The sequence below is a fragment of the Cyrtonyx montezumae genome, unplaced genomic scaffold (genome assembly GCF_038088225.1).
Source record: "Cyrtonyx montezumae isolate F1298 unplaced genomic scaffold, pur_monq_1.0 scaffold_3, whole genome shotgun sequence".
Taxonomy (NCBI): Eukaryota; Metazoa; Chordata; class Aves; order Galliformes; family Odontophoridae; genus Cyrtonyx; species Cyrtonyx montezumae.
Genome location: NW_027072034.1, coordinates 107,596,201 through 107,623,827, shown reverse-complemented (window position 1 = coordinate 107,623,827; position 27,627 = coordinate 107,596,201). Strand labels below are relative to the sequence as shown.

At 36.1% G+C, this 27,627-nt stretch overlaps 1 protein-coding gene across 4 annotated transcripts; it reads right to left on the bottom strand.

Moving 5' to 3' along the window:
- Positions 1-290: 290 nt before the first annotated feature.
- APAF1 (apoptotic peptidase activating factor 1) lies at positions 291-27,223 on the bottom strand. 4 transcript variants are annotated; one of them, XM_065742729.1, is made up of 26 exons: positions 26,888-27,213; positions 26,409-26,598; positions 24,945-25,142; positions 23,763-23,946; positions 22,175-22,287; positions 21,682-21,813; positions 21,072-21,310; positions 20,299-20,466; positions 19,551-19,682; positions 17,781-17,894; positions 17,075-17,253; positions 15,682-15,808; positions 13,822-13,947; positions 12,908-13,039; positions 11,073-11,198; positions 9,975-10,136; positions 9,579-9,707; positions 8,751-8,876; positions 7,817-7,936; positions 6,844-6,969; positions 5,910-6,035; positions 3,870-3,989; positions 3,493-3,618; positions 3,054-3,179; positions 2,450-2,596; positions 291-1,925 (listed from the first exon to the last, which is right to left on the bottom strand). In XM_065742729.1, the coding sequence occupies exons 1-26, from the start codon at positions 27,023-27,025 to the stop codon at positions 1,782-1,784; spliced, it is 3,750 nt and encodes a 1,249-aa protein (XP_065598801.1). In that variant the 5' UTR covers positions 27,026-27,213; the 3' UTR covers positions 291-1,781. The 4 variants fall into 4 exon arrangements, with proteins under 4 accessions (XP_065598801.1, XP_065598802.1, XP_065598803.1 ...); XM_065742730.1 differs by lacking the exons at positions 24,945-25,142; positions 26,409-26,598; positions 26,888-27,213 and having other exon boundaries at positions 23,758-23,789; XM_065742731.1 differs by lacking the exons at positions 291-1,925; positions 2,450-2,596; positions 3,054-3,179; ... (8 more) ...; positions 11,073-11,198; positions 12,908-13,039 and adding an exon at positions 15,029-15,120 and having other exon boundaries at positions 13,828-13,947; positions 26,888-27,223.
- Between the last annotated feature and the right edge of the window lie 404 nt (positions 27,224-27,627).

The window sequence follows — 27,627 nt, the reverse complement described above, 5'->3', positions numbered from 1 at the left end:
GGCAGACACTGATGAAGTCTGTACAAGCAAGAAAGCAGAGTAGAAGCATCTCTGTCCTGAACTTTACATGACATGTTCCAAGACATTAGTTTGCCTTTGTTCATTTCTTCCTACATGTCATATTTAACACCATTGCTTACCTGTGAAACTATTTTTGATGCGATGTGAAAAGCAACATTACATATTCACAACACAGAAAAAGATAATAAAAAGACAGCAAATGAGACACAGTATTTCCCCTCCCTCCTACTCTGTAAAAAGAAAAAAAAAACCACATTCAGGGATGAAAGTTCTTCTGTATTTCCAGCTCACATTGCCTGGATCATCTTTATTGAATGCTGTACATACTTATAATACAAAACATTATTTTTTTTTCTATCACATTTTTTCCTCTATGCTTCTGCCAGCAGTACTCTAATTATACTGACCCGTATTCAATAGCACCTTAGTATTCAGGATAGAAAACAGGAAAAAAAAAAATCATCGATTGTCAAAACCAGGAAAATATTGAGAATGTGTATTATATCTTCTGAAATGCACACAAAAAAGCTATTAATAAGGAGAAATTTTCATTATTCAGTATCAGGTGATACACCCTTGTTAACATACCTTTTACAACCAAGTATTTAGATAATGTGTTCTTCTGCCAGCTACAAAAATATGAAAATCATGGCACTAACGTTTGTGCCATCACTTCAGTTAAAAGGCAGTTTACTAGAACAAGGTAGGTAAGAAAAATTGTTAGCCAATTATTCACAAAAGATATGTCAAGTCCAACTAGTACAAAACATCAAAGATTCCACCCTAAACAGAATCTATAAATAGATTAAAAAAAACCCTTAAACAATAATAAAAAAATCACATATTATCCAGGAAAAGATCCCCTGTACAAAAAACCCAATGCTAGAAAAGCCAACAATAAAATGTCTTCATAGTATAAAGTGAATGCTAATTTCAAAACTAAAAGTAAACACAAGTCATGTCCTCTAAGATTTTCCAGTATAAAGCTTTTAAAGCATTTCTAGCCTCAGTTCAGCTGGTTAGCTCTATTCATCATTTGAATGGACACGTGGCACAGTATCTTCCACTTCAATTCTAACATCCCTTCAGATTTTGCCTTGAGAAAACAAGACTCAAGATGCTCCCCTCAATAAGAATGGCTCATACATGTCATTTATTTCTTTATCACTCTTATCTCCACAAGGTTAGAAGTGTGAAGACTCTTGGGGAAGCAGGAACAATGGTGCTGTAAACTGAACAGCCACTTGATTTGTTAGGAACTTCAAGCAGCAGTATAGCTAGGTTCTTTTTTCACATGAAGGATGTCCCTGATTCCTCCCATTCTGTACTAAATGAAAAGCCTTTCATCATAGCAAAAATAAATAAATAAATTGCATCTCACAGTTGTGTTCATAACAAGGGAGCAATTAGCCATCAGCCCTTGCACAAGATACATTACTGATCTATTATATTCCTATTATTTTTTCCAGTGCTGTTAATTATTAATTTCTCCTGATTTGAATAAATCTTAATAAAATTTCATTACAAAATTGGGAGCAATATATTTAAGATGCAAATCAGGAGTTAAACATTATAATGATGCGTACCAAAACCAAGATTAAATGCAAGTTAATTTGCAAAAACATGCAGAAATGTACATAAATATGTATGAAAACATCATGAGTACAGCACTGAAGTGTCATTCACAGCTTAACAAGAGATATAAACTTAGCACAATCTTGCTTCCAGCTCGGTGATCTCCACTATGTTCAGCCCATTAATCACAACTTCTGTAATACATAAAGAATGCCAAGATTATCAACAGTCACATACACTTCAAAATTCGGGGACACGTGTATTGACTTGAGGTTTGTTCCATTTGTGTAGAAGGTTTGCAAGGATTCTCCAGTAGTAACATCCCACCACTATAAAATATAACAATACAGTTTAAGTTAGCAAGGATGTATTTCAAGGCAGAATGTTCACATTTGCAATTTCCTTTCAATTTTTCCATAAATAGATATTCAGAACTCAGTTATCTTGAATGAATGAATGAAGTAGGACACACAGCATTTTTCTATTCATCATAAAGAATACACTTGTAGCTGAAGTTGAACAGATATTAAGGCAAACAAATGACTGGAATCTTGATATTAAAGATGTTACTGAAGAGCTTTGTTAATAAAGATCTGAAGTTCACAACTCTACCTTGAACTCTCTGAACAACAGCCTATGTGAAGTTCAGAAACAAACTCCAGCTTAGAAATATATTTAAGGAGCTTTCAAATTGAAGAAGAAATGCAAGAAGCACTAGACAATTACAACGATAGAGCAGTATTAAGTAAAAAAAAATAACAGACTTGGTTTTTTTTTTTAAGTGGTTTGAGTTTTCCTTTAGAATTATCAGCATATTGCCTCTTTATTATTGTTTTATTATTTCAAGACTTACCTTAAGATAGCCTCCAGATGACACAAGCATTTTACTGTCAGGAGAAAATGAGAGGTCTGTTACCCAACCACCATGCGTTGGTTCTCCTTCATCCACAGTAACTGAGGAGCAGAAGTGAAGTAATTTACCTGTTAAAATGTCCCAAATCTGACAGAAAGAAAAGATTACGTATGTAAGTAAGCATAAGGAAAGCTGAAATACATTTTTCCATATTAGAGGGGGAAAAAAAGCCTTTTTAAAATAATCATTCCTTTGGAAGTGAAAGAATAACCTGAAAAAAAGCACTCTCCTCCTGCAACTGTATTATATAGAAAGGATTTAACCACTAAAACAATTTACAGTAGAACCATTAGCAGATTGTGTGAATCATACTTCTGCAGCATTCATAAACCTATGGAACCCAGGAAAACAAATCCATCAGTATGGTTTCAAATTACTGTCACCTTGTATGAGTGTGGCAAGGTACCTTTGCTATTTTCAGCTCTCTGATATTAACTACACTGCTAGTTAAGTAGAGATGCAGAACACAAACTATCAGAACTCCTCAGTATGTGAACTGATTATCAGTTGAATTATAAAATAAACAACCAGGTTAAAGCAGTACCCTTATATCTCCTTTGTCATCTCCAGTGGCCAGTAATTTGTTATTAGGAGAGAAAGCAGAGCACCGCACGCAGGCTTCGTGACCTTTTAGCTCATGAAGAACAGACAAACTTTCAAAGCTCCATATCTACATGAAAAACATAGAAGAGTGAAAACAAGCTCAAAAACAATTATGGTTTTACCCCTTATTTCTAAAAAATAAAATTAGTATTCAAACATACAAATCATTTTTTATATGTATGCTTAAAGGCATTATTAAAGTTTACTTATGTGTGGACTACACTGTATGTACTCTGCTTTCATTATCTGAATCACACATGAATACTGGAAATAAAACAAGATCACTTAAATAATCACTAGTTATCTGATAATGAAAAATACAGCAAAAATTTCAGGCCAAACACAGTATCATGATTATTTTTGCACACAAACTAACCAACCTTTGCAGTTTTGTCAGCAGAAGTAGATGAAAACCTACTGCCATCAGGAGAGACAGCACAAGAAAGAACAGCGCCTCTATGGCAAGCAAAATCTTTTTCTGTTCTTCCAGTGGTGATATTCCAAACCTATGGAACAGAAATAGCCTGTTTTTCCAGTATAATACTGCTGAAAAAAGTTTTAAAATAGATGAACTTTATGTGGTTGACAAAAATATAACAATACCAATATTACTAGAAATATAAAATGTTAATTTTTTGTCTCAAACAGCATATACTTCTGGATCAATTCAACCAGGTGTGTGTCACTACAATGTACAGAGCTTACCAAGTAGCTTTTTCAATTAAAAAATTTATATGATCCACAACGTTCTATTTACCTTAACTGTACCATCAAATGACCAGGAAAGAAGTTTTGAATTTTCCAGAAGTGCAAAGTCTTTGATTGCTTCCTTATGCCCTCTTAGAAACACACACTCGTTCAACTGCCAATTCCATACCTAATTATAAAGACAGAAAACTTTAAGCATATATGAGAAACGTGTCTGAAAAAGAATGAACTGCTTAATTTTAAACCTGTAGGAATGATGACAGGTTTTTACACGTGTGACAACTTGTTATAAGATACTGAAGATGCATGTTGTAGTAGTTAAGAGTCAACCTCAGAGATAGTTTAATGCATTAACCACTGTGGAACGTGCAAGCAAACTGTTTCCCTGTAATACACACACAATCTGATTTTCTTAGTGAATCTGGTACTTAAAACACTTGGCAGTCAGAAAAGCCAATCATACCCTGGGGTACACTGTCACCAGTAGCCAGTCAAGGGATGTGATTATCACACTCTGCTCTGCACTGGTGCAGCCTCACTTCAAGCACTGTGTGCAGGTTAGCATATAAAACTACTAGAGAGCATCCAAAGGAGGGCAACACAGATGGTGAAGGGTCTAAAAGGTAAGATATGAGGAACAACTAAAGTACTTTGGTTTAGCCTGGAGAAAAAGAGCCTACAGTTCCTCAAGAGGGGAATGGTGACACCCGTGTCACCTGTGGTGACAGTGACAGGGACTAAGAGAATGGCACAGAGCTGTATCAGGTGAGGGGGTTAGGAACAGATTCTTCACCAGAGGGTGGTGGGCACTAGCACAGGATCCCCAGAGCAGTGGTCGTGGGCACAGACTGTTCAAGGAGCATTTGGACAATGCTCTCAGACATAGGGTTTAAATTTTGGGTGGTCTTGTGTGGAGCCCAGAGTTGGACTCAATGATTCTTGTGGTTCCTTCCAACTCAAGGCACTCTATAATTTTATTAAATTTGGCATGCCTCTATTTTTAAACTTATTTTAGATGAAACAATATATTTATGTATTTTTAATTTATCTTATATTTTAAGCCTATTTTTAATGACGTGCCATTTCAGTTTGTGTTTTCATAGCAAAAATGATACTACTTTTAATTGAACTCCTCCCTGAAAATTGAATAAATATCATTTTGTCTTACAGACTCTATTAAACTTCAATATAATTTAAATGGCAGTGATTTAAATGGTTTTCAAATAGGTTTTCTGCACCGAAGAAAGAACAGTAACAAGTCATGCAGATGACAATTGTGACTGCCCACTAGGGGGAGACAAGAACCTAGAAAAAAATCTTCCTGCGTCCTGAGGATGATGAACTGGTGGGCTGACTATTACCTGACTATAGTGAAGATACTCAACCTAGCTACAGATGCAGAGCTTTTGCACAGTTACAGCAAAACAAACACAGTAACAGAGTGCAGCACATGTATACCATAGCACCTTGCTATGCCTACCTTAGCAAGGAGGTAGAAAACTGAAACTGGAATAGATTTACTGAGCAAAACATGGCTGAGGACCAGCATTCACATGAGATGTAGAGGTTTTACTTCAAATCAGCTCAACTTGGGTCATATTGACTTAATGACTGTAAAGCACAAACTCTAGTTTAGGAATCCTGTCTGCATGTTGGTTCAATCATGCACAGCATTAGAACTGGGTAACAGTCACTACCCCGTAGGATATAAATACAGGCTACAGTTTCTACAGCCTCTTGCCTCTATCTGGTGCACTAACTTGCTACATCCTATTTTGGGTCATCCAGAGAAAAAAAAAAAAACAACAGTAATTTTGTTTTTACACTGTTTGCAACAAATTACTTGACATTGCAACACTTGCAAATTAGATGAGCAGGAAAGCACAAAAGAAAGCAGCAATGGAATCAAGGGCGCCAGCTGACCCTAATGCAATATAAATTCAATCCAAAATGCATGGAACAAAGATGGTTCCACAGGCAGGATATACAGTGACCAATGACTGAGTTTACATAAGGCATAGTAGAAAAGGCATTTATTATACCTATTTGCAAAAAAAGTTTAAAAAACCTTTAAAAATATCTTCCAAACCTGTATGACTGCGTCATGAGCACTCAAAATCAGCATCTGACCATCATTGGTAAAGCGACAATGCTGCACAGATGTCCTGTAGGCGTCCCGGGATGTCAGAACTTTCCCATCCAACAACTGCAATACCTTTACAACAAAGAATGTAATAACAGTATTTATTTTACATATTTTAGGGAAAAGAAGAGAAGAACACGCAAATTCTCTTTAAATATGAAGAGACTGAATACATCACTCTCAGCCAATGGACTGAGCACTGTGTCCAGTACAAAAAAAGACAAGGATTTCCGTGAAAGAGTCCAGCAGAGGGCTACAAAGATGATAAAGGTCCTGGAGCTCCTCTTTTATTTTATCTGGGTCTGTTCAGCCTTGAGAAAAGAAGACTCAGATGGGATCTGATCCACGTCTATAAATATCCAAGGTACAGGAGGCAAAGGGATGAGGCCGGACTCTTCTCAGCAGTGTGTGGTGATAGGACGAGGGGAAATGGCCACAAACTGAAGCATAGGAAGTTCCACACAAATGTGCGTGGGAACTTCTTCCCAGTGCAGTGATGGAGCACTGGCACAGGCTGCAGAGAGGTGGTGGAGTCTCCTTCTCTGGAGATGTTCAAGACCCACCTGGACACCTACCTGTGCAACCTGGGCTAGGGAGCTGCTTTGGCAGGGGGCTTGGACTCGATCTCTAGAGGTCACTTCCAACCCCTACAGTTCTGTGATTCTGTGACTGCCACAACAAAAATCAGTCCTTGGTAAGATGAAAATCAGAGCTGAATTGTATTACCTTTAAACTTTCATCATTTCAGTGTCACTCAAACATAAGAATTTTTTAAGTACTATACCAAAGAATATTATTGCAGAGAGTCACTAAAATTACATTTCTTTAAAAAGAAAGTTTTTTGCCTATTATTTTTAAAATCAAATTTAGGATTTAATACCTTTACTGCTCCATTCTCCTGCCCAAATGCTGCAAGTTTAAGATCTTCAGTTAAGCAACAGCAGCAAATAAGGGATTCCTGAGGTTCTGTCTGTATGATAATGCTGTCTGTATTTCCATTAATGAGCTGCAAGATAGGAAATCAATATTATTGAATTTAAACTAAAATAAAATGTGATAAAGAGCTAAGAACAGCAAGAAAATAGTTTGTAAACTTTTGTTTACCTAGTCCAGACTTTCACAAATCAGCTGTTTTAAAGGTCTGTGTAACTTTTGCTTTAGAACACACTCTGAACAGGACAAGTTGGTAAATAAAAACACATCTCAGTGTCAGAAGGCTTTTGAAAGTTTGCATGGTCACAGAAAACAGCAAGTCAACATGTTATTCCCAGATTTCAAAAGCCATACAGTGAGTTCTGAGCTCAAGCCTGCTTGCCAGTCAGATACCCATGCCAAATTGAGTGTAAGCATGACTTTAAGAGCTTAACAGCACATACAGTGCACCAATCTCAATTCAGTGTTGTCCTTCACACCAGTAATACTTAGATCTTAATACAATTATTTACAAAAAATCTATAAATTAAGAATATCTTCCAGTGTGATCCATACAATGATTCCATAGAACATAGATGACTAGGAATGCATTTCTGGGAGATTACAAATCACTAAGGGTAAAACATCACGGTCACAAGAGAAACTACCTTAAGAGATGTGATAGCAGATTACTGTTGAATTACAGTACACCTGATTAACTACAATTTGACTTCTCATTTTCTCTTCATGAACAAAGGAGAAAAATATATTCTGTTACTAGGCAGAATTCCTATACTTAAAGTGTTACGATATATTAAGAACCATCTGCTACAGATTCAATTGCTGAAAGTCATCAACAGGCAGTTGTTTCAGTGCTTTCTTTCCTACTGAGATTTACAGATAAATTCAAATATATTAATACATTGAGAAATACAACTTACTTGTATATGCTTTTGGTTGTAAATTGCTAAAATCATGACTTCACCATTGTGAAATACAACATCTAGTTCACTTTTTAGCACAGCATCAGAAGACTCGCACACCTTCTTTGTTTCCCAAATCTAATGAAGAACAGTGTACTCCATTAGTTTTAAAGAACAAGATATAAAACTTGCTGAGTACCTTTAAACCAAAGTCTTAGAAACTTGCAAGTAACACTGATTTTAAAACAGTGAAAATTATCCTTCTGCTATTTTATTTACTAGGGAAAGAAAGTTGTTCAATTGCTATAGCAATTCCAACTGATGAAACAGAAATGATTCTTTTTTTTCCAGGCTGCCAAGCAGTCTTTTAAGTATTTGGAATCAGAATCATGAAGTCTGCAATTTTCTGTTTCAAAGAAAAGTGTTAAAATTCTATTACAGTAAATGCTAAGGATGCACTTCTATACTTAAATTGCTTTCAACATTTCAAGAATGCATTAGCTTGGAGAGAAGGAAATGTTACTTTGGTACATAGTAGGTTTATTTTCACAGTTTTTAATGAGGCATTTCAACTATAGGAATCTGTCCTAAACAGTAACATACAAATATCTAACCATGAAAGGCCTATCTGCTAGCTTACAGAAGGCCTGTCAAAACAGTTCCCTGTTTTTAATTTAGATAAAATCTATATTACCCATTACTCCTGAACTGTCACTGGACTTAAAGATCATTTATCTATACAGTAAATAAAGAAAATAGGCAGCTCATTTTACTGTTTGTATAGATGACTTCATAATAAACACTGTGCTTTGCATTATATAAACATATAACTGTAATGCTAAATACTTTATATTATTATATGAATATCTAATTTCATAACATTTTAAACAAATTATTTAGCTTTATATGCACATATAGAAAGTATCAATTTTTTTTATAAGAGTCATCTTACTCGTATTGTCTGGTCCTCAGAAGATGTCAGAAACAAAGATCCATCTGAGGAAAATGCCACACAGTGAACCCAGCTCATGTGTCCCCTGCAATCTGCTACTTTTGATAAGGATTTTATATTCCATAACTGCAACAAAAATATGAAAGAATTCAAATGAATTTAGATTATATTTTCAGGAGAAACAGTGCAAAATTGAAAAGCATACCTAATTACTATCTCTACTAGCATTTTCTTACTTCTCACTCTAAAACTAACATAAAAATAACTAAAAAGAACTATGCCTGAACTAATGCACTCATTATGAAAATGAAAATAAACAAGCTGAGCTGACCAAACAGAATGCAAAAGAAGAAATAAACAAACAAACAAAAAAAAAACAACAGAAAGCCCAAATACTTGTACATGCTTAGTTAGCCATGATAGTCTCAAGTTATTTCAGCTTTTATATTCCTCTTTCACAGACTGCCAAATCCTGCAGCAGCATACAGGGAGAAGGTATTTTGTTTGCTTGTTTTGAACTAAGTGATGGGAAGGCATATAGTCTGGAGAGTGACAATAACCACATAATAATTTCAGATAAATATAGTAGCCTAGTGGCTTTACATAAAACAGAGTTCTGCTTTCTAAGAGGAATCTTTAATTTCAAAACATTATTTCCCAATTCATATTTTACATTTTAGAGGTAAACAAATTACAAAGAATAAAGCACACTGAAAGTCTGTTAAAACTGCTACTTTTGTTTTACCTCTTCATACACAAAATCAAGAGAAATGTAACACTTTGCATTACTATTTCCTAGTATATTATAGCCATAAAGAAATCACTTACCTCAACAGAACAATGAGACAAAGCAACTGCTACTAACTCATCCCCTGCACAGAAGTCACAGTATTGGATTGTGCTATGATGACTTATGATGACTTGTGTTAACAGATCACACGTTGTAACATCAAAAAGCTGTGAAGAAAATTACAATATTTAGCACACAGCTGGAATGACTTCACCACAGATATAGTTTACTGTTGAGTATATAAAGATTTTTTAATTTAGAAGGCATTTTTCTCATTCATCATGTTTATCAACTGCTTATTTTTACTAAACACACACTTAAAATAGGCACTTTGTCTGAAACATCTAGGTAGCTTATAATTTAATCAGTATTTGTAAATTCCTCCTAGATAGTAATATACTGCCTCTAGAGAATCATTAACATGAGATACTTACCAAAAGCTTATTTTTGGCTACCACTAAAATTATGTCACCGCTTCTGGACCAAGAGCAACATTTTACTAAAACCTCCACATCATCTTGCTGCTCATCTGCATTCCTGAAGAAATCTTTTATCTCAATAGTTTTCAGTTCATTTGCTGAATGCACGTCCCAGAGCTTCAAGAAAAAATAAAGGAAATACATGAAACCTCTCTTTTCTCAAAAACACAACAGGGGAGAGCTACTTCCCTATCCATTCTAGGGAAGAAAGTAAGGAAAACAACAATCAAGCAAGCCCAATTGGCTGTCTTAATTTCTATTTAACAACAGAATAAAGATAAAAATAAGAACTGCTCTGCAACTCCATTAAACAATAAAGTCCACTCACAAGAAGAAATCTGGTGCATTGAGTACATCTAGGTTGTACCCTTATTTCACTAAGGCACCTGCCAGAGAGCTACTGAGTATTTCTGTTCCCTCTACCACAGCTTTTCTTCTGAATGGCAACAGATACTACAACATCACTTTCCTGGTATAGCAGCTCCATAGAAAGGTATCAGCATTTTAAGAATTGCAATACTGAAATAGTGTAGTTCTCTTGCAGCCAAAGGCAATGAAAACAATACCTGTATTCTAAGGAAAAAACATAACTACCTCAGTTCTCTTCTAGTGCATGCATGAAAACCAGCACACAAATTGCTTTTATTGTTTATGACTATTGCTGATTCAATTCCAGACGACAGACCTTTTAATTACTCTAAAAGGTTTTTCGCTGTTGATTTGTTTTTATTACTATTTTTGTTTCAACAAATTTCAAAATACCCTCCACACCAGTTCTCTTAACAACGCACCTTTTTTTTTTTTTTAATGATGAAAAAGACTCAAAATTAGATCAGGCAGAATTTATTTAAAACTGTAGCCACTCAGTTCTTCTGGAACTGGATCAAACCTTTCTAAGTCTTGCATTAAAAATGGGAACAATACTCCATTGTTTCAGGGTTTAATTCATGAAAGCTGTCCATGCAAATACAAAATTATCTTATGCATATTTGGTATTTTCTACCAAAAAAAGTCACCAGAAAAGGCAGTTGATATAAAAAATAAGCTACATACCTTCACTGTTCCATCTGTTGAGCAGCTAGCAATACAGTCATCATTTAGTGAAAATCTACAGTGACTGACAGCGTTCACATGACCAAACATCGTATTCCTACAATACTTATCCTTCAAATCCCAAAGCTGCATGAGAAATATATAAACATAATTAAATTCATGAATTATTCAGATTGTTCGTGTTCTTCACAGAATCACAGAGCGACAACCAAATTCTCAATGATGTTTCTTAGTTTTACCCACATGCTCACAGACTTGAAGCTATGCCTGAGGTTCCCCCACAATTTACTTCCATATGCCAGCTTGCATCAAAATGATTCCCATGGCTATTATATAGCACTTTCTGTACAGTGAATACAAGAACCTCAAATAGCACAAACTTACTGATAGTTTCTTCAGACTGAGGATTAAACTTTGTCTAGCTTCTTCCCTTCCCTTCAACCTCAAAATTCAGAGTTATGTAGCTTGTATATAATAACTCAAATGAAATCTCTTAACTCAGTCTTGAATTACTGCATCCTTCTAATAGTTAAAAAATACACTTTGTGTGTTAGAGACCACACACAGGCATATGCACTTTCTAGGTCTACAGCACACACTGCCTTCCTGTTTCCAGTTTTCTCACTTGACTGCTCAGGTGAGAGCTCAAAGCAGGAACAGTTACCTGCACAGTGTTCTCTGAAAAAAATAAAATAAAATAAAATAAACATAAAAATCAGGCCTCTTTGATTTTAACATTCTATTCTATTACTGGACATACTTCAGTTCTGCCACTTGTTCCTCATGAGAATGTCAAACAGTCTAAAATCTTAACAGCATTTACAGTATAAAATTTTAAACAGGTCTGTTCTAAATCTACTTGATCCAAGGTGAAAATTTCAGAAAACAAATGCATCTCCTGGAACATCTATCCTTTAGTCTATTCTAATCCTAATTTACACAATCACAAGCTCTGGCCAGAACGTTTCAGTTAAGATTTCACACTGCAATTAACACACTTCACAGTTGAGACAAACAGTTCTCCCCCTCACCCCCAAGCATCCCACACCTCACTGTCTATTCCTAGTAATTATCTCACACTGGAACTGGACAGTGGAGTCGCTCTGGTCATTAAGAGAAAAATTAATCCCATTAAAGTTGGCTTCCTGAACAAGAGTACATGCACTGCAACAAAAGCAGGAATATACAGTGAGGACAGAAAGGGCATCACCTTCAGCAATCTGATTTACCCAACAGTGCCAGGAAATTCCAACCTTACACAAAGCCCAGGTCCTCCTTTCATCCCTCCTTTCCTCAGATATTTCAGTTATGTGGTTTCTGCTCCAAGTACACATACTGCCTCATAGTCTGAATACTGCCAGATGGCTAACAAGACAAATCTTTTGCTTTGAGCACTGTTATTTTCTTGGCTTCCACTTTTACTTCTTTATTATGCCCAATCAATTTAATAAGAAAATACATCTGCTCCACTTCCATTACTTTGTGTATTTATTCATTTCATCATTTAGCATCCAGTTTTGTGTTGCCTGTGGCCGTTGTTTTTTTATTTTCCTGCTTCTCTGGTTTTTAATCAGGTATTTCACTCTCCCATTCCCATTTCATCCTCTAGAAGTCTTCACCTCTGTGCCCAGCCCATGGGAAATCTGCTTACTTTTCATCATAAGTATAAACAATCTATCTGTTCTGCCCTGTCAGAACTCTTGATCTGTTTCCATCTCTCTTCTACCCGGCTCATTAAAAAACCTTCATTTACAGCATATGAAGTATATTTCCACAACAATAATTATTCTGTTTTGGTTATTCTCATACTGCTTATCACAATCTTTTCAACTTACTTTGATGTAAGTGTCATCTGAGCAGGTGGCTAAAAGATACTGACCCCTTCTGTTATTGAACTGGCAGCAATTGACCTGTTCTGTGTGTTCTTCATACACGTACAAACACTTGCCTGTTCTCGAATTCCAGATCTAGTCAGAATTGAAGGACAAAGGCAGTTTTAAATATATTCAATGTACTTAATAAAAAAAAAATCCATAAACCATGTTGGAATATAAACAGAGCCCTAAAAATGCATGAAAGAAAAAAGGGAAAATGTGTATTTATATCCACTAACACACAGCTGTGATATCATACAGTTTCCACTAAAGCAGCAGAGATGCAGATACATACATTTTCCAAAACAAGAACTGGAACGTGTTATGTTGAACCAAAGGTTCCTATAACAAGGTGTCTGCAACCACATAAAGCCAACATACTCTTGTTAAAATTCTGTTTTAGCTTAGTATTAATTACACAAATCTTCACAGCTACTTTTGAACAATTTAAATATCAAGGGGATGGGAGGATCATAGTTCGGATCAAAATCTGAGAAAGACTAGAATCAACGTTTTGCTGCAGCTCTGAAGAACTAAAAATAACAAAAACTTATATAAAAGATAAAGCTACATAAGGAAAACATGTATAAGTACATTCACTTTATGTTATGAACAGGACTGGACTCATGAATTATGTTCCAAATAAAACAAATCAACTAATAATAAAATAAGTTGTCACTGTGTATGCATGATGTTTACAGAAGAAAAAGAAGCTTAACGCAATAAGTATGACATCTTTTGTTTTTAAAGTAGTGAATTATCTGCATAAGGTTCAAGACAGTTTTTAAAAACATTTAGTCCTAAGAATTTGCTCTACCTGACTTGGTTAACACTGAAATCTGATGTGGCAAAAAGCCTGCTCTCCCTTTCCTTACCTTCACTTTTTTATCAGCTGAACAAGTTGCTACGTATTTATCATCTGCAGAAAAAGTGCAACAAAGTATTTCATCATCATGAGCACTTATCTCCAGCAATCTCTCTCCACTTTCTGCTTTGAACACCTGAAGAAATACAATGAGGAATGAAATCTTCTAACTGGCATACAATTCCAAAACATGCTGCACAAGTAAAAGACTGCTTTCTATCAAAAAGCCCTCTTAGCTAAGCTCCTCATAAAACTGCCTGCGTTTTGAAAGCATTTATGATTTCAAGGGAAGTTATAAAAAGCCATTTGATTTCAACTTCAATTTTATAAAGGTGATAGAAATTATTATGGAAAAAAATACTGAAAACTAACCTGTATGCACTATGTGTTTCATTAATGACTTTTTCTACCCTTGAAGCCTAAAACCAGGCCTTGTATCAACTAAGACTTTTCTACTCCTTAAGGCTAAGTCCACGTACTTTCTTATTTTACTTTAAGAATAACTTCACAGCACAATATCTTATTAACTGTATCTGCAGTGTTATTACAAGTAACAGTTGTGAAATGCTACAGTTGTGAAATCCCTATTTTTTTCCTCACTTTTTCATAAAAAAGGAATAGCAGTAACAACAAAACGGTTGGTATCTGTTCAAAGAAAAAAAAATCCCTACATCTACAGTAAATTCTGCAGAGTAACTGCTCTTAATCTAAGCAATCATTTCTCATTACACTGAAACAGTAGAATTAATCTTCATGAAAACCTTAGGGTTTTTTTTTAATGTCACTCTTAAGAAAAACATGACTAAGTTCAAAGTTAAACAATGAAAAAATGATTGCTAATTTTCCTATTATTTCTACTGGTTTTGCTTCTGGAAAAAATATATATATAATTTTTTTTTTAATTTTTGCTAGAAAGTCAAGAGAAAAAACAAGAAATCAGCAGTCCCAGGAACAAGGCCATGAAGTACAGAAGCCCAGCACAGTAACTTCAGCCCAGCATAAAACTAGCACATCCACCAAGCACCTCCTAAAGTGGGTGGATGCCATGACCATAACAGGGTAGAAGCCAGCAAATAAAATAACGAAACGAACACCACCACATTAAATAGCCAAATGAACAGCAACTAAGGACCACTAATATTTTCACTCTGTACTGAACTTAGCAAGCATCCAAAACAATACCAAAGGCTTGCAGAAAAGTTGTTCTTCACCCTTACCTTTGGCTGTCTGGAAAATGGATACTTGACCAGATTAGTGGCTGGCTGACTGCTAGTTTCCTTGAGAGCTGTCTGGCTCCCCTCCAGGCAGACTGCTGGCAAATTTGTATTAGTCACTTTCCTTTCTGTCTCCCCTCAATCACTTCCTAACCACTTCATACCTTTGTCCAATCTACTACTGTCTTCAACTTCCATGGCTCGTTTTTCTGCCCAGATTTCTTTACTTTGCATGAGAAAATATACCAACTTTGGTGTTAAGTAGTACAACATCTATTAAAACCCCATGCAAATTGTAAAGCTCTAACACGTCTTACTGCTTTTCAGTGCTGTAGATGGGAAATACCATTTTTGCAAATGAATGTGAAACATGCTAGGATACACTACTTATGCCACTAGCTGTTTTGAATCATTAAAAGTTCACTTGTATTCATTTATTACACCAGTTACAGTACAAACTGTAACACTGTGGTATAGTTATTGAACTACAAAACAATACTTACTAGCCTATATATGTTCATGTAACACATCCCTTTCAAGCTCTTGTCTGCATTAAAGTCTGGATCTCTAATATCTTCATGACAAATGGAAAGCAATAGCACAATTAACAACCATTATCAAAATAGTTTTCACTCATGCATAGGTAGTTATTTTACCTGAAGTGTTTTATCAGCTCCGCATGATGCTATTCTTTGTCTATCCCTAGAAAAGCAGGCATGGTAAACTGCATCTTTATGTGGACGAACAACCAGACGGGAGAGGTTTTTCAAGGATTTTTTATTGCTGCAAGAGAAGACAGTTCATTTGAGATTAGTGTGATTTCCCAGCATTTTTTTTTTATCATTCAAAATCCTCTTTAAAAAGATAACACTTGTCCACATATCTCATGCAGCAAGCTTTGGAAACATCAAATCAGCTGCCAGCCTTCACACAAAACAAGGGAAACCAATTCTTACATTCACTCAGACTCTATGTTGCCCTCCAACAGTTAAGAGCTTAGAGACAAAGATACCACATGCATATAAGCACTGTACAGCAAAACAGTCTTCCTAATGTGAGAGGTAGGTTGTGTTTTTGCAGTGGAAGTTTCCAGTATTTTTCTGTATGTAGTCTAGACCTTACTAAACTTATAACCCTCCTGTAAAACAGTTATGCAAGTTGTTTTTTTTCTGCACAAGAAAAGTTGCTGAACAGAGGAAAGTTGAGATCAGGGGTATCCTGACATAGGTAGAACTGAGACAGGCATAAGATAAGGTAAATACGCAGGGTGTGGAGAGCACAGAACAGAATGTGCTAACTTTTTGAAACACTGCTCTCCTATCTCAACAGAAAAGTACAAAACATACATAAAAACAACAGGTTGGTAACGGACCTGGAAATGGACCTTATATGGAAATGTACCATAGCAACAGGCTCACAATCTCCCCGATGCTAAGACACTCAGCCAATGAGCAAGCACCAGGAGAGCATTACCTGGTGTCGGGTTTAGGGTACTCAATGAATTTCACTGACTGATGCGCAATCTCTCCCTTGTCAATAGGGGGCGTGCGCCCATTACTGCGATAGTGAATGAACTGCTGCTATCACGAAGATCTTTGCCTAACCAGAAATTCTGGACTTTGAGCGTTTCTCACACTAATAACGTCTCAATGAGTTGGTATCCGTCATGTCCAAACAGACTTCTTTCTGAAAGCTTAAATTCCTACGTGGTCTCTTTCAAGTTTGCATAACACACATAATATTTGTCCTACAACTGTCACCTATCTAAAAAGGTATCTAGAGAAGCTTCAAATTATCATATTTTCACCTTTGTATAGGTACTTAAAATGAATGTTCATTGTGAACTAAACATATTCCTTTATTTCTATGAAATTATTACTCATTTGTAGCTTTACATATCCAGTTTTTCTTTCATCAATTCCTGAATATTATTTCACTTCTTTTCCCTGGGAAAAACACAGCAGTTCTTGTATTACTCGTTACTGCATATGCAACAATTTTGTTGAATCAAGGGAGAAACATATCAGCAAGTGGATTACTGCTACTTACATCCACTCCAAGTAAAATGTTCCCATTTCTCTTTGAGCCCGTAGTTTGGCTTGTTGATACACCTCTGATGTCTCTGATTGGCAAAGACCCAGCTGTATAATGTCAGGAAAAGGCTGCCGTCCAAGAAGGTGCCCATTTAAGGACAGAAATTCCTGAAAATTCTCACGTATTACGCTATCCTAAGTACAGAGCAGATAATGTTTGATAATTAGTGAAGTGGTTATGTTTTTTAAGTGCCCTTTGCTTTTTAATTTTCTATTCTTACGGGAGCATTTAGTTCTCCTTAGTTCTATTAGCATGCACATATCGTAGACTGAAATATTTTATTCAGAAAAGTGTATTATCCTTACTTTTCAAATAAGGATATTGGAAGCAACGATCTACTCAATGAGTAGTCTACGTTAAATACAACTGAGACTATCCCAAAAGGCCATCAAGATCCTAAACCTCCCAAGAAAGGGAGCACCATCTGCACTCATCATTAATTACTGAGTTCCATAGTTAATTGCTGGGAACCTATACTGAAGTTAACTGAAACTACAGTTTTTGAATCCTTCATTTTTCTCTCCTCCAAGGTAAAGATAAACTTAATACCGTTCTAATGTTTCATTCTTATGCTTCCTATGTATCTCACATACATACATACAATGCAATAAAAGATGGAAAAACATATTCGGAACAGACTGATCCTTTACCTTTTACATACCTTTTGATCCAGGACTGAACTATACTCTACATATTCATGAATTAGATGAGCAGGCCCTACCAACTCTGTTTTAGCTTTAATCCAATCTAGAGAAAACATGAGATCACGAAGTTCCTGCAAGAAATACAAATAAAAGTTCAGAGCACGAGTTCCACAACTTAATCTACCTAAGGGGAAAAAATAAAAAGCACAGGAAAACTCATAAGGTGTTTAATATATCTCAGTACAATTCACTCCAGTTCAAAACTTAGGCAATTTCCTGTTTCCTGACTTTACTTGATTGGTTATAAAAATTCTAGGTATAGAACACTAAGCTCAGTATTAAACAACAAGAATTGTTCCTTAACTATTCGTCAGCAAATAGATGGGGGAGGATAAAATAAATCTTGACTTTGGAAGCACAGAAGACCTGGTTTAATATACAGCTCTGGAAAACTTATGAAAAGTTGAAAAAGCAAAGATCATTTCTAATAGCTGTTCCTCTTTAAGAAAAGCTCATTTTCAGTTAAAAGCAAAAATATCTGTTGCAGTTATATTTAATTTTAAAATGAGATACTACTTGAAGAAAATCAGAAGCAGCAAATAGAAGTATTAAAGAAAAGCTGATTAGAAACAACAATTAAAAGACTATATTATCAATTTAAAAACAGTAAATACTGCAATAAATAAAACAGTCACAATTAAAAGAAAAATCTCCTATCTTTGTTAGCCTTCCAACCAATTTAAATCATGTCTAAATAACAAGAAATAAGTTATATGAATAGCATAAACTCTGGGAAGCATACAGTCACAATGAGACAGGATAAAAACTCTGATGTGCTAGTTCCACAAAGCACAGAAAGGCTAATCACAAAAACACCTTTTCCAATAAACTGAAACTAAAATGACAGTCAATCAGTGAGGTAAGTGTGATTAAAAAAAGAACTAGATTTCTACCTCACCGTAATTTTGAAAGTTCCTATAAGTGTATTCTATATAGTGAACTACCTCAAAAAAGGTTCAACTCAAGTTTTTAGCACAAGAGAAATAAAGCAATTAGTCACCAAACACCAAATGCTATACAAGAGCATGCAGGCTCTTGGTCATCACTGGTAAAAATGCACAGCTTACTGTGATGAATTCATTGAAAACCACTGTTTTGTAGCTGAGAGTTTGCTCTGTCAAATAGGGTTATTGTGCTGTTTGTATCTGTTGTAACTTCCATGGAAATAAATAGGGGGTGAAAGTGACAGCATTTTTTGAAATGCTTCAAGGCAATCCTAGCAACAGAGACTGGCTCATCTACCTTTTGCCAAATGTTAGATGGCTCCTGAAATCTGTCAATATAGAGAACAAACTTTTGCAAACAAATAAATAGGATATAATGCAAAAAAGTTAACAAGGCTTCTGTAGAAAGAGAATGACTATTCATCAATCTAATTGAATAAGCTAAACAAATCAATTTAATTTTAATCACACAACATAGTAAGCCCGGATTTCCAAAAAAGCTTAAGACTTTTTACCAAGTTTTTCTCAAATGGAAAAGAAAAACAAAAGGTGTTATAAGAAATCTTATGAACTGATTGAAAAGACAAGAGACATAGGATAGAAATGAAGTAATTTTCATAATAGTGACTATCAGTAGACTATCAGTATCAAAGGACTTTACATTCAGTGCTTGCTTATCTGCCCAAAACCTTGGGAAAGGAGAGTTCTGAGCAGGAAAAGATGGCCTGGAGGGGAAGGGCAGTGGGTCAAGAAGACAAACAGATGAACCCAGTCAGAACTCACCTTCTGCATGTTGGCACCAGCCATGTGGTATGCTAGAAAGTTATACCAGTACATGCAGTCCTCTTGAGATAACACAGGCACATGAAGCTTGTAATATTTCTTGTACTGATTTACTATGTTTTTATGTAGTTCCTGCAAAGCATATCAAACACAAATTCAATTAGTACTATAAAAAAATATGGACTGATTTTAATATTAAGAGTTTATTATTATTATTATTATTCCACAATGTAAGATGTCAATATATTAAACAAGAAAATCTTATCTTCAAAAACTGTAGTTTAAATTATTGTTGAAGATTTTCCCCAGGAACTCTCTGGATACTAAAGATAGAAAAGCAAGTTGCTAATCTTCCTTCTTTGACTGAGAACAGCTGTCAGGTCACTCTTTACATTAAACATGCATAGCTAGTAATAAAAAATACATTTAGAAATATAAAGCAAACAACTGGCCTTTTCTTCCTATCTACCTTTTTTGCCTTCTCTTTTAAAACTGGATCCAGATGACCCTTAAAGGTCTCTTCAAACTGAAGCCTTCTATGATTCTACTAGTTTCTTAGTGCCATAAGGAAATATCATTAAATCACTTCTCACATTCAAGTGAAAATGTTTTTAGCCAGCATTAGTTTAACTGCGTTGTGGGCCTACTATATGAAGCTACTCTGGATACTACTTAACAAAGGAATGTTTTCTGAAGAAGGTGCAGCTTTGTAGAATAAGGTAAGTAAGAAGATCAGCCAGAACAATACCTGAAGCTGGTTGCGATTCTTCTCTGTAAGAAAGTCAAGTTGAAGATCATGTAAATAATAATGAAATGAATTTCCATTACGATCACAGAACAATAAAGATTTGTTAACAAATTCCTGCAGTATATCTTCAACTTCTTCAGTTTCCATATCCCAAAGAATACAGAGCACCTAAGAAAGCAGAAAAGATAACAGAACTAAGGAGAAAACACAACTGGAATATCACAAGATTGACAGTCAACTGAAAAAACCATGGTAAAAACATTACCATCTGCAAAATATAAGCATGCTCAGAGAGCAACTCAGTAAGTTCAATATCAAACTATGTATTTGTAGAGATAGATAAGACAAATGAAGGGTAACTTGTATATCTGTACTGATTCATGGTGATCATATATTCTTCACAAAAGGAATTCCCTAATAGTTTTTAAGCTTTCAGAGAGTTCACTTACAACTTAATGTTGTGCTATACATGGAGTGTACATTAAACTAACATTATGAACATACTAATTCAGTTATAAATTTTTAGCTTTATTACTAGCAATAAAAGGTATGATATAATAATGGATCCGATCTACCAGTTCTTATTAAGTTGCATATAACATTAGCTATATACAGTAAATTCAAATGTTACGACTTCTTATTGTTTATATATCACTAAAAATCATGGAATATCCTGAGTTGGAAGGAACCTACAAGAATCGAGTCTAATTTATAAAAAATAATCATCAGAGTAAACAAAATAAACTATGACGTTTCTGAGTTGCTGTTATTACCTTAGTAGGTACTTTAACATCTTTTGGGAGGATGGAGAGGTCTTTATAGTAATCTTTCAAATCATTACTCAGTTGCTCTACACTTATGGACATTGCTTCATCAAGGGCTTCATAGTCATAAGATGAAGATTTTCTTATTCTTTTAAATTGCTTATTCTGCAACTGTTTGAGATAGTATTCCCAACGACTAGGGAAGTCTCGTAGTAATGCACCTATCAAGGATATCACAAGAGGAGAACCTGGGGGAAGAAAGTAAATTAATCTTAGAGGGCCTGAAGGAAACAATTCAGTAGTTTAGTCTAGTGGATGAATAAATCAGGATATTGTCTTTAATAAATTGTTGTCCTATCAATATCTGACTGTGTAAAAAGTTAGTCTCCCCCCCTGGATATAAGCTCCCTTCAAGTACCAGAAGGCCACAATGAGATAACCCCAGAGCCTTCTCTCCTCCAGGCTGAACAAGCCCAGTTCCCTTAACCTTTCTCCCTAGGAGAGATGCTCCAGCCTTCTGATCATCAAATGTTCCCTACTCTTTCTGTAAGTCAAAATCAAGAAATAAAAAAAAATACAGAGTGTCAAATGGAATTTTAAAAAGTGGTAAGTGTCATACCTTTGCATTCCCTTATAATGCAGTTAGCTTGTTCAGGCAGTTCTGATATTTTCATATTCACAAACAAGGCTAAAACCTCCAGTCCCTTCTCATGTGTTAGTCCACTTTCCACATGAATTTCATATTTATTGCCTGTACATGGGGGGGGAAATGAAAATAATTTTTAAAATGCTATGAAAATGAAGAGCATTTTCTGAGAAAAATCTGGAGCAAAGGATCCAGCTCATAGACAACTTCATATGTAGAGTTAATCAGTTTCATCACAGCAGTGCAGACAGGCTAATTTATTGAAGAGTGCAGTGGTTCTCAGTGTAGACATATACACTAGACAATATGTATTTCATGGAAAAGCATAGTCTGAACACTAAAACTTTGTTACTTGTGTAGAAAATTGATAGACACACTCTATCAGACTCTTTTAGAAGTTCACAAAAACACTTTGCATACACGTACACCTGTAATTCTTAACGCAGAAGAGAAGACCGTTCCTTACCAGACACAGCATCTGTCACACTCCTGTCCCTGCTGGTGATAAGTACCTGACATTGATTATCAAATGCTTTTAATACCCAGGAATCCCAAATATCATCCAGGACCAAAAGAGACCTAGCACAAGAAAAAAAAATCATATTTCAGAACCTATTAGTAATAAGACACAGTACTTAATTCCGAAAATGTTCTTTCATTATTAAGTACAACTTTTTAATTTTCTTCCATTAATACAAGAAACAAGAGGACATTAAACACTGAATCAGAAAGCTGAATACAAGTATCTCCAATAATAGACTAGTGAAGTTTTGTTCATACTTGAACTGTATTAACCTAATGCAACACATTCAATTTGTTCTTACAGCATCCTGACACCTCACCTGGGCAGGATGCAGCACAGGCTGTAGTAAGTAATCTGTCAAGTTAGCAAGAGAAAAGAGCATGTTTCCTTTCAATCACTCTGTTCATCTCTTTTCTCCACTGGAGGCACCTACTTGGATTTCCCATCTTTATCTGTCAATTTCCCATGGGTCTGGCAATATTTTTAAACTGTTTTCTATGCAATTAACACTTTTTTCTCTTAAAAAAATGTCAGTACCTTCCTATGTTGTCTGTTGCAATCATAACATCAGAGTATTATTCATGTGATATCTCACTAGTGTTTAGTTTAGCATAGATTTTCCCAGGGAGTAATGAAATCCCCCCAAAAATAACAGAAGTTAGTATTCAAACATGAAAAAAAGCTGTGCAGTGGCCAAGACTTTGCTTGACCAAAGCAAGTCAATTTTCCTCGAGTTTGAAAGTAACTGCCTTCTTGGCAATAATCAGTCATACCATGAAAACTTGTTCACTTTGGTAACTTCAGAGCAAACACTTTAAAAAGACATTAACTGTTCTCCAGTGATGCACAGCCTTCTACAACTGTATGATCCTCACACGCTCATGAAACATTTTAAGTCCACAGTAAGAACACAAAGCTAAAGTAGTGCTTATTTCCAGCTATTCATTCTCAACTTTCTGTTCTCAATGACTAACATTTTTTCATGTGAAGGTGCCTCCTGCACAGCTCATTATCATGTATATATATACATGTATATGTACACATATGTATATATATATGCAATAATTATCTGACAAATATATCGTATCCAGAGCAAGCTTACAATGTATCCCTTACACTGCTCCATTAAAAAGCATCTACTTAGGGAAAAAGCATTACTGCACATATTACAGACCTGATTTAACCATCCATTTATCTTTCAGCTTTCTATAATTCTCTGAATCTATTTTCTCTTTTACCATAAGCAAGCAATTTAGAAAATATTAACAGCAGCCCATATGCAAGCAACAAAATTCTACTGCTAGCTTTAACTTGACTATTACTTCTAAATTATCTACACTAAAACAGAAAAAGGGAAAGTAAAAAAGTGAAAAAGTTAGGATGTTCTCTTCTGCTTTTTTTTTTAAAGAAACAGAAACATGTAATCGTAAAAGCCATTTTAGTTGATTAAACCAAAGTAACTGATAAAACTCCGTAATACAATAAAAGAATAGCAGAATAAAAGAATAGCATTGCATTTTACTGACATCACCTAGGGTATTTGCGCAGCATCAGCAAACGAAGACGATCTTTGGCCTCCTCGATGTTGAGTGGAGGCCTCTGTGAAAGGGTAGAGTCATGTTCTAATCTACTACAGAGATTCTGTAGTTTTATGAGGAGCCCTGCTTTGTCCTGTTTTCCAACAGAGATCCAGTGAACTCCTCCTGGAAAATAACCTGACAGGAACAACACTGTTAATCACACTTTACGTTTAAAATTAGAAGTATTCATAGCAATGTAGAATAGCAATCAATAATTCAATTTTAATTTAAACATGAACTGTAATGTCTACTGCAAACCAACCTTAAAATTTTACTGTACTACACAAGGATGATTCTACAAGTTTACTGTCCTTTATTATTAAAGGAACAGGCTCTCTAAGGCAAGTTCCCACAGCGATCTCACTCACACTGCCACTGATGCTGTCCCTCCTCTTTACTCGTCTTCCTTCCCGACCTTTGACAAGCCCTTTCCTTCTCTGACTCAGCATTCACTTTTTCATTCTGCAGGAGTTTAAGGTTTGGGATACAAAATTATCAGAAAACAGTTGGCATCTAGAAGAGTCAGCTGCAGCAGAGGATGCCATGTTCTCTAAACCTCTATCATGCTTTCTAATATCTCAGTCTCGCTTTCTGCTCCAAATGTCCTGTACACAAAAACATCAGTAAATGATTTCATTTCTGATCTGTTGTGAGCTAAAATGATAGTAGTATAACCACACCATCAATGACTGACATTACTAAAATATACACTATAATTCGAACAAGATTTTTTTTTTTAAACTCATATCCCACAGGTAAAAAACTGAAGATCTGAGAAGCAGTGCCCAAAAAGAATAAAGACTAAAAATGATTATTTTAGATTTTATACTGGTAGAAATAACAAATTCAAGTTACCTAAGAATGTGTACCCTCTCATAAATCAAAGTAGGTTCCAAGGTAAAAAAACTGTTCAGAAACTTTTTCCATACATTAGCAAAATATGTAGTAGTCCCAGAGCACTAAATGGCTCTGAAAGCTGCAACTTGCAAGCAATATTTCAAAACCACCTAAGGAATTCATCAAGCTAAATACAAAATTAATTTCAAGATGACATAAGATACTTCTCCATATACACTCAATATGTGGATATTTCTGGTTATTTTTATTAGAACATTGATGTTTTATAAAAGTACCTTCCAAGAGCTGGTGATCCCTTAAAGCTTCAGCTGTTAAGACAGTCTTTCCACAACCTGCCATTCCATAAACTGTGACCCAGCCTGGATCACTTCCTAAGCTGCACAGTTTCTGTTTAATAGCATCTACCAGCTTTGGCCGGGTGACAAACACAACTGGTCTCTGTGGTACACCTCCTTCGCAGAGAGTTGTCTTAACTGAAGTTAGAAACAAGAAATAAAAAAATAAGAAGTGATTTCTATACATTATGCCTCTTTCAAAACAAAGAATTCTCCCTTCAAGAATCCTTCCCCCAGCTTGTTCCCCATACAAATGCTCTAAGAACTACAGGACTAACCAGACCATAATTAACAGGTACCAGCTTCCCACCTACAGTGAGAAGTGTCCCAGATAGAAAAAACATTTTCTGCAAGCTGGACCTAGTTACATCAATCCCATTATAACAACTTTTGTAAAGTTTAAGATCTTACTTAAGATAACCAAAAGATCTGGCGGAGAGAAGTACACAATCAATTAATTAAATTAACATTTGATATGCAGTGCTGAAAGTTATAGACTACACTACAGGAGAAATGTCTGAATTCTGGAGGCTGCAATTTTTTATTTTTTCTTTATACATAAGAGCTGCTCCAACAGTAACATCTCCTGTCTTATTATGTTGGCCCACAACATCAGGGGCAGATGTTGGTGGTATGGCAGTAAAGGTTGAACCTTCCCACCAATATTCCATTCCATTTTGTTGCTTCGCAACAGATGGCAGCAGAGGGGTAGTCTGACAAAATCATGCCTGATTTAGAAGTGCATATGAAGCAAAGGTGTGGAACTGAATGCCTCCATGCAGAAAAAATGGCACCCATTGACATCTGTTGACACTCGTTGAACATCAACAGGGAGACCAAACAGAGGATGTGAGCACAGTGAGGAGGTGGATAGAGGGTTTCAGCAGTGGCAACAGTGTATTACCTCCCCAGTGCAGATAGTTACCAGTATGGCATATAGGTTTTTGCCCATTACTAGTGAAAATGCATAGCTAAAGGCCGTAGCTGTGCTGTAAAATAGCACAGAACACTACCTATCAAACAGTATTACTGGGCTCTTCAAATCCATTGTAGTTTCCATGGAAACAAAGAGGAGGCATTATATTTGGAGCAACCTACATAAATCTAAGAGTCTTTCTTTCATTTACCATAGAAATGTTACAATGTAGAGAAAAACAAGTTTCAGGTTTCCAGTCTTTTAAAATACACATTACTAAGTAAGGAATGCTTTCAAGATGACCAATGAAAGACATAACCATCCTCTCCTATCACATGAAACATAGAACTACCAACTATTGTGCTACCAAAACGAGTAAACGTGTTCACTGTTTACTTCCTTTTTGGTGGAACAGGTATTGCAGATAGTTACTTAGCAACAAACTCAGCTTCTCTTTCAAATACTAGGATTGTTGCAGTTGTACTGACCATATGAAGTCATCTCATCCATAGCATTCTTTCCATTCCTGGAGGAGAAGACAGGGATGCCATCCTGAAGAAGTGCAGCAAGATCTCGGTACCCTTCATGAAGCAGTGCATTGTAAAAAGATCTATATGCATTATTGTCTTTGGTAAGAAGAGTGTTTATTAACATAGCTGCTCGCTCCTTCTGTGTATTCTAGAACAAACATTAAAATAAGTATTACACAAAGCTAAAACAATCTAATCAGCCTTATAAAACACTTTATCTATTGCTCTGCAGGTTACTGACCACGTTCATTGCTAGAGATACAGCTTTCGATTTGAGCAAGACCTCAACTTGACGTTATGACCTGCAATAATAACTGCACGCCAAGCACTTGGATAAACATTAATATCTAGTAATGATTGACAGAAGTAATTATTTACAGGAAGGACCATAAAACGCACGAGCATCCTGGAAAGGATAAAAACAGAGATGACTCTACCTGCAGTTTCACTTCCTCCTCCTCCTGCAACGTCAGGACTTGGTCAGCAACCATGCAATCCATAATGTAAGAGGTTTTGATGTCTTTCTCCAACGCCTGACGATTCCTGATTAAACACATTCTACTCTTCGCATCCATGTTTCCTTAGGGTGGACGGGAAAAAAAAACAAAAAAAGTCAAGCTGGAACCAAACCGTCACTCGCATGTGCAAAGAAAGCTGTTCCACAGGGCGGATCGCTGCCCAGGGCCGACCCCTCAGCGCCGTTACCCGATGAGGAGGAGCAGCGTCCCGGCTCCGATCCCTCACCCCACCCGGAGGAGAAGCGGCAGCCCGCGCTTCCTCCTTCCGGGCCCGAGGGTAGGGAAAAGCGGCCCGGCCCCGAGCCGCCCCGCGCCTGCGCAGTGCCGCAGCCGCCGTTACGCGCTTGACGTGGCGGGCTGAGGCGGGCGGTGCTGCCCGGCGCTGAGGCGCGGCGCGGGGCGGCCGTTGGAGATAAGGAGCGGGGAGATCGCTTTCAGCACTGGGGGAATAGTGTTTATTCTCGCGTGTGTCTTCGGTGGAGTTGATTCAGCAAACGTCAGAGCCGTGCTCTGTAGCACACCGAGGAAAAAAAAAAGGTAAAAAAAGTTTTCATCGAGTCTTCTGGAAGTGAACCTCCATAGTACATTACCGTGCTCGAGTAGGTAACGTACTATGCACTGGAGGACTGGTTGGTTTTTTTTTTTTACTATTTGCCTGT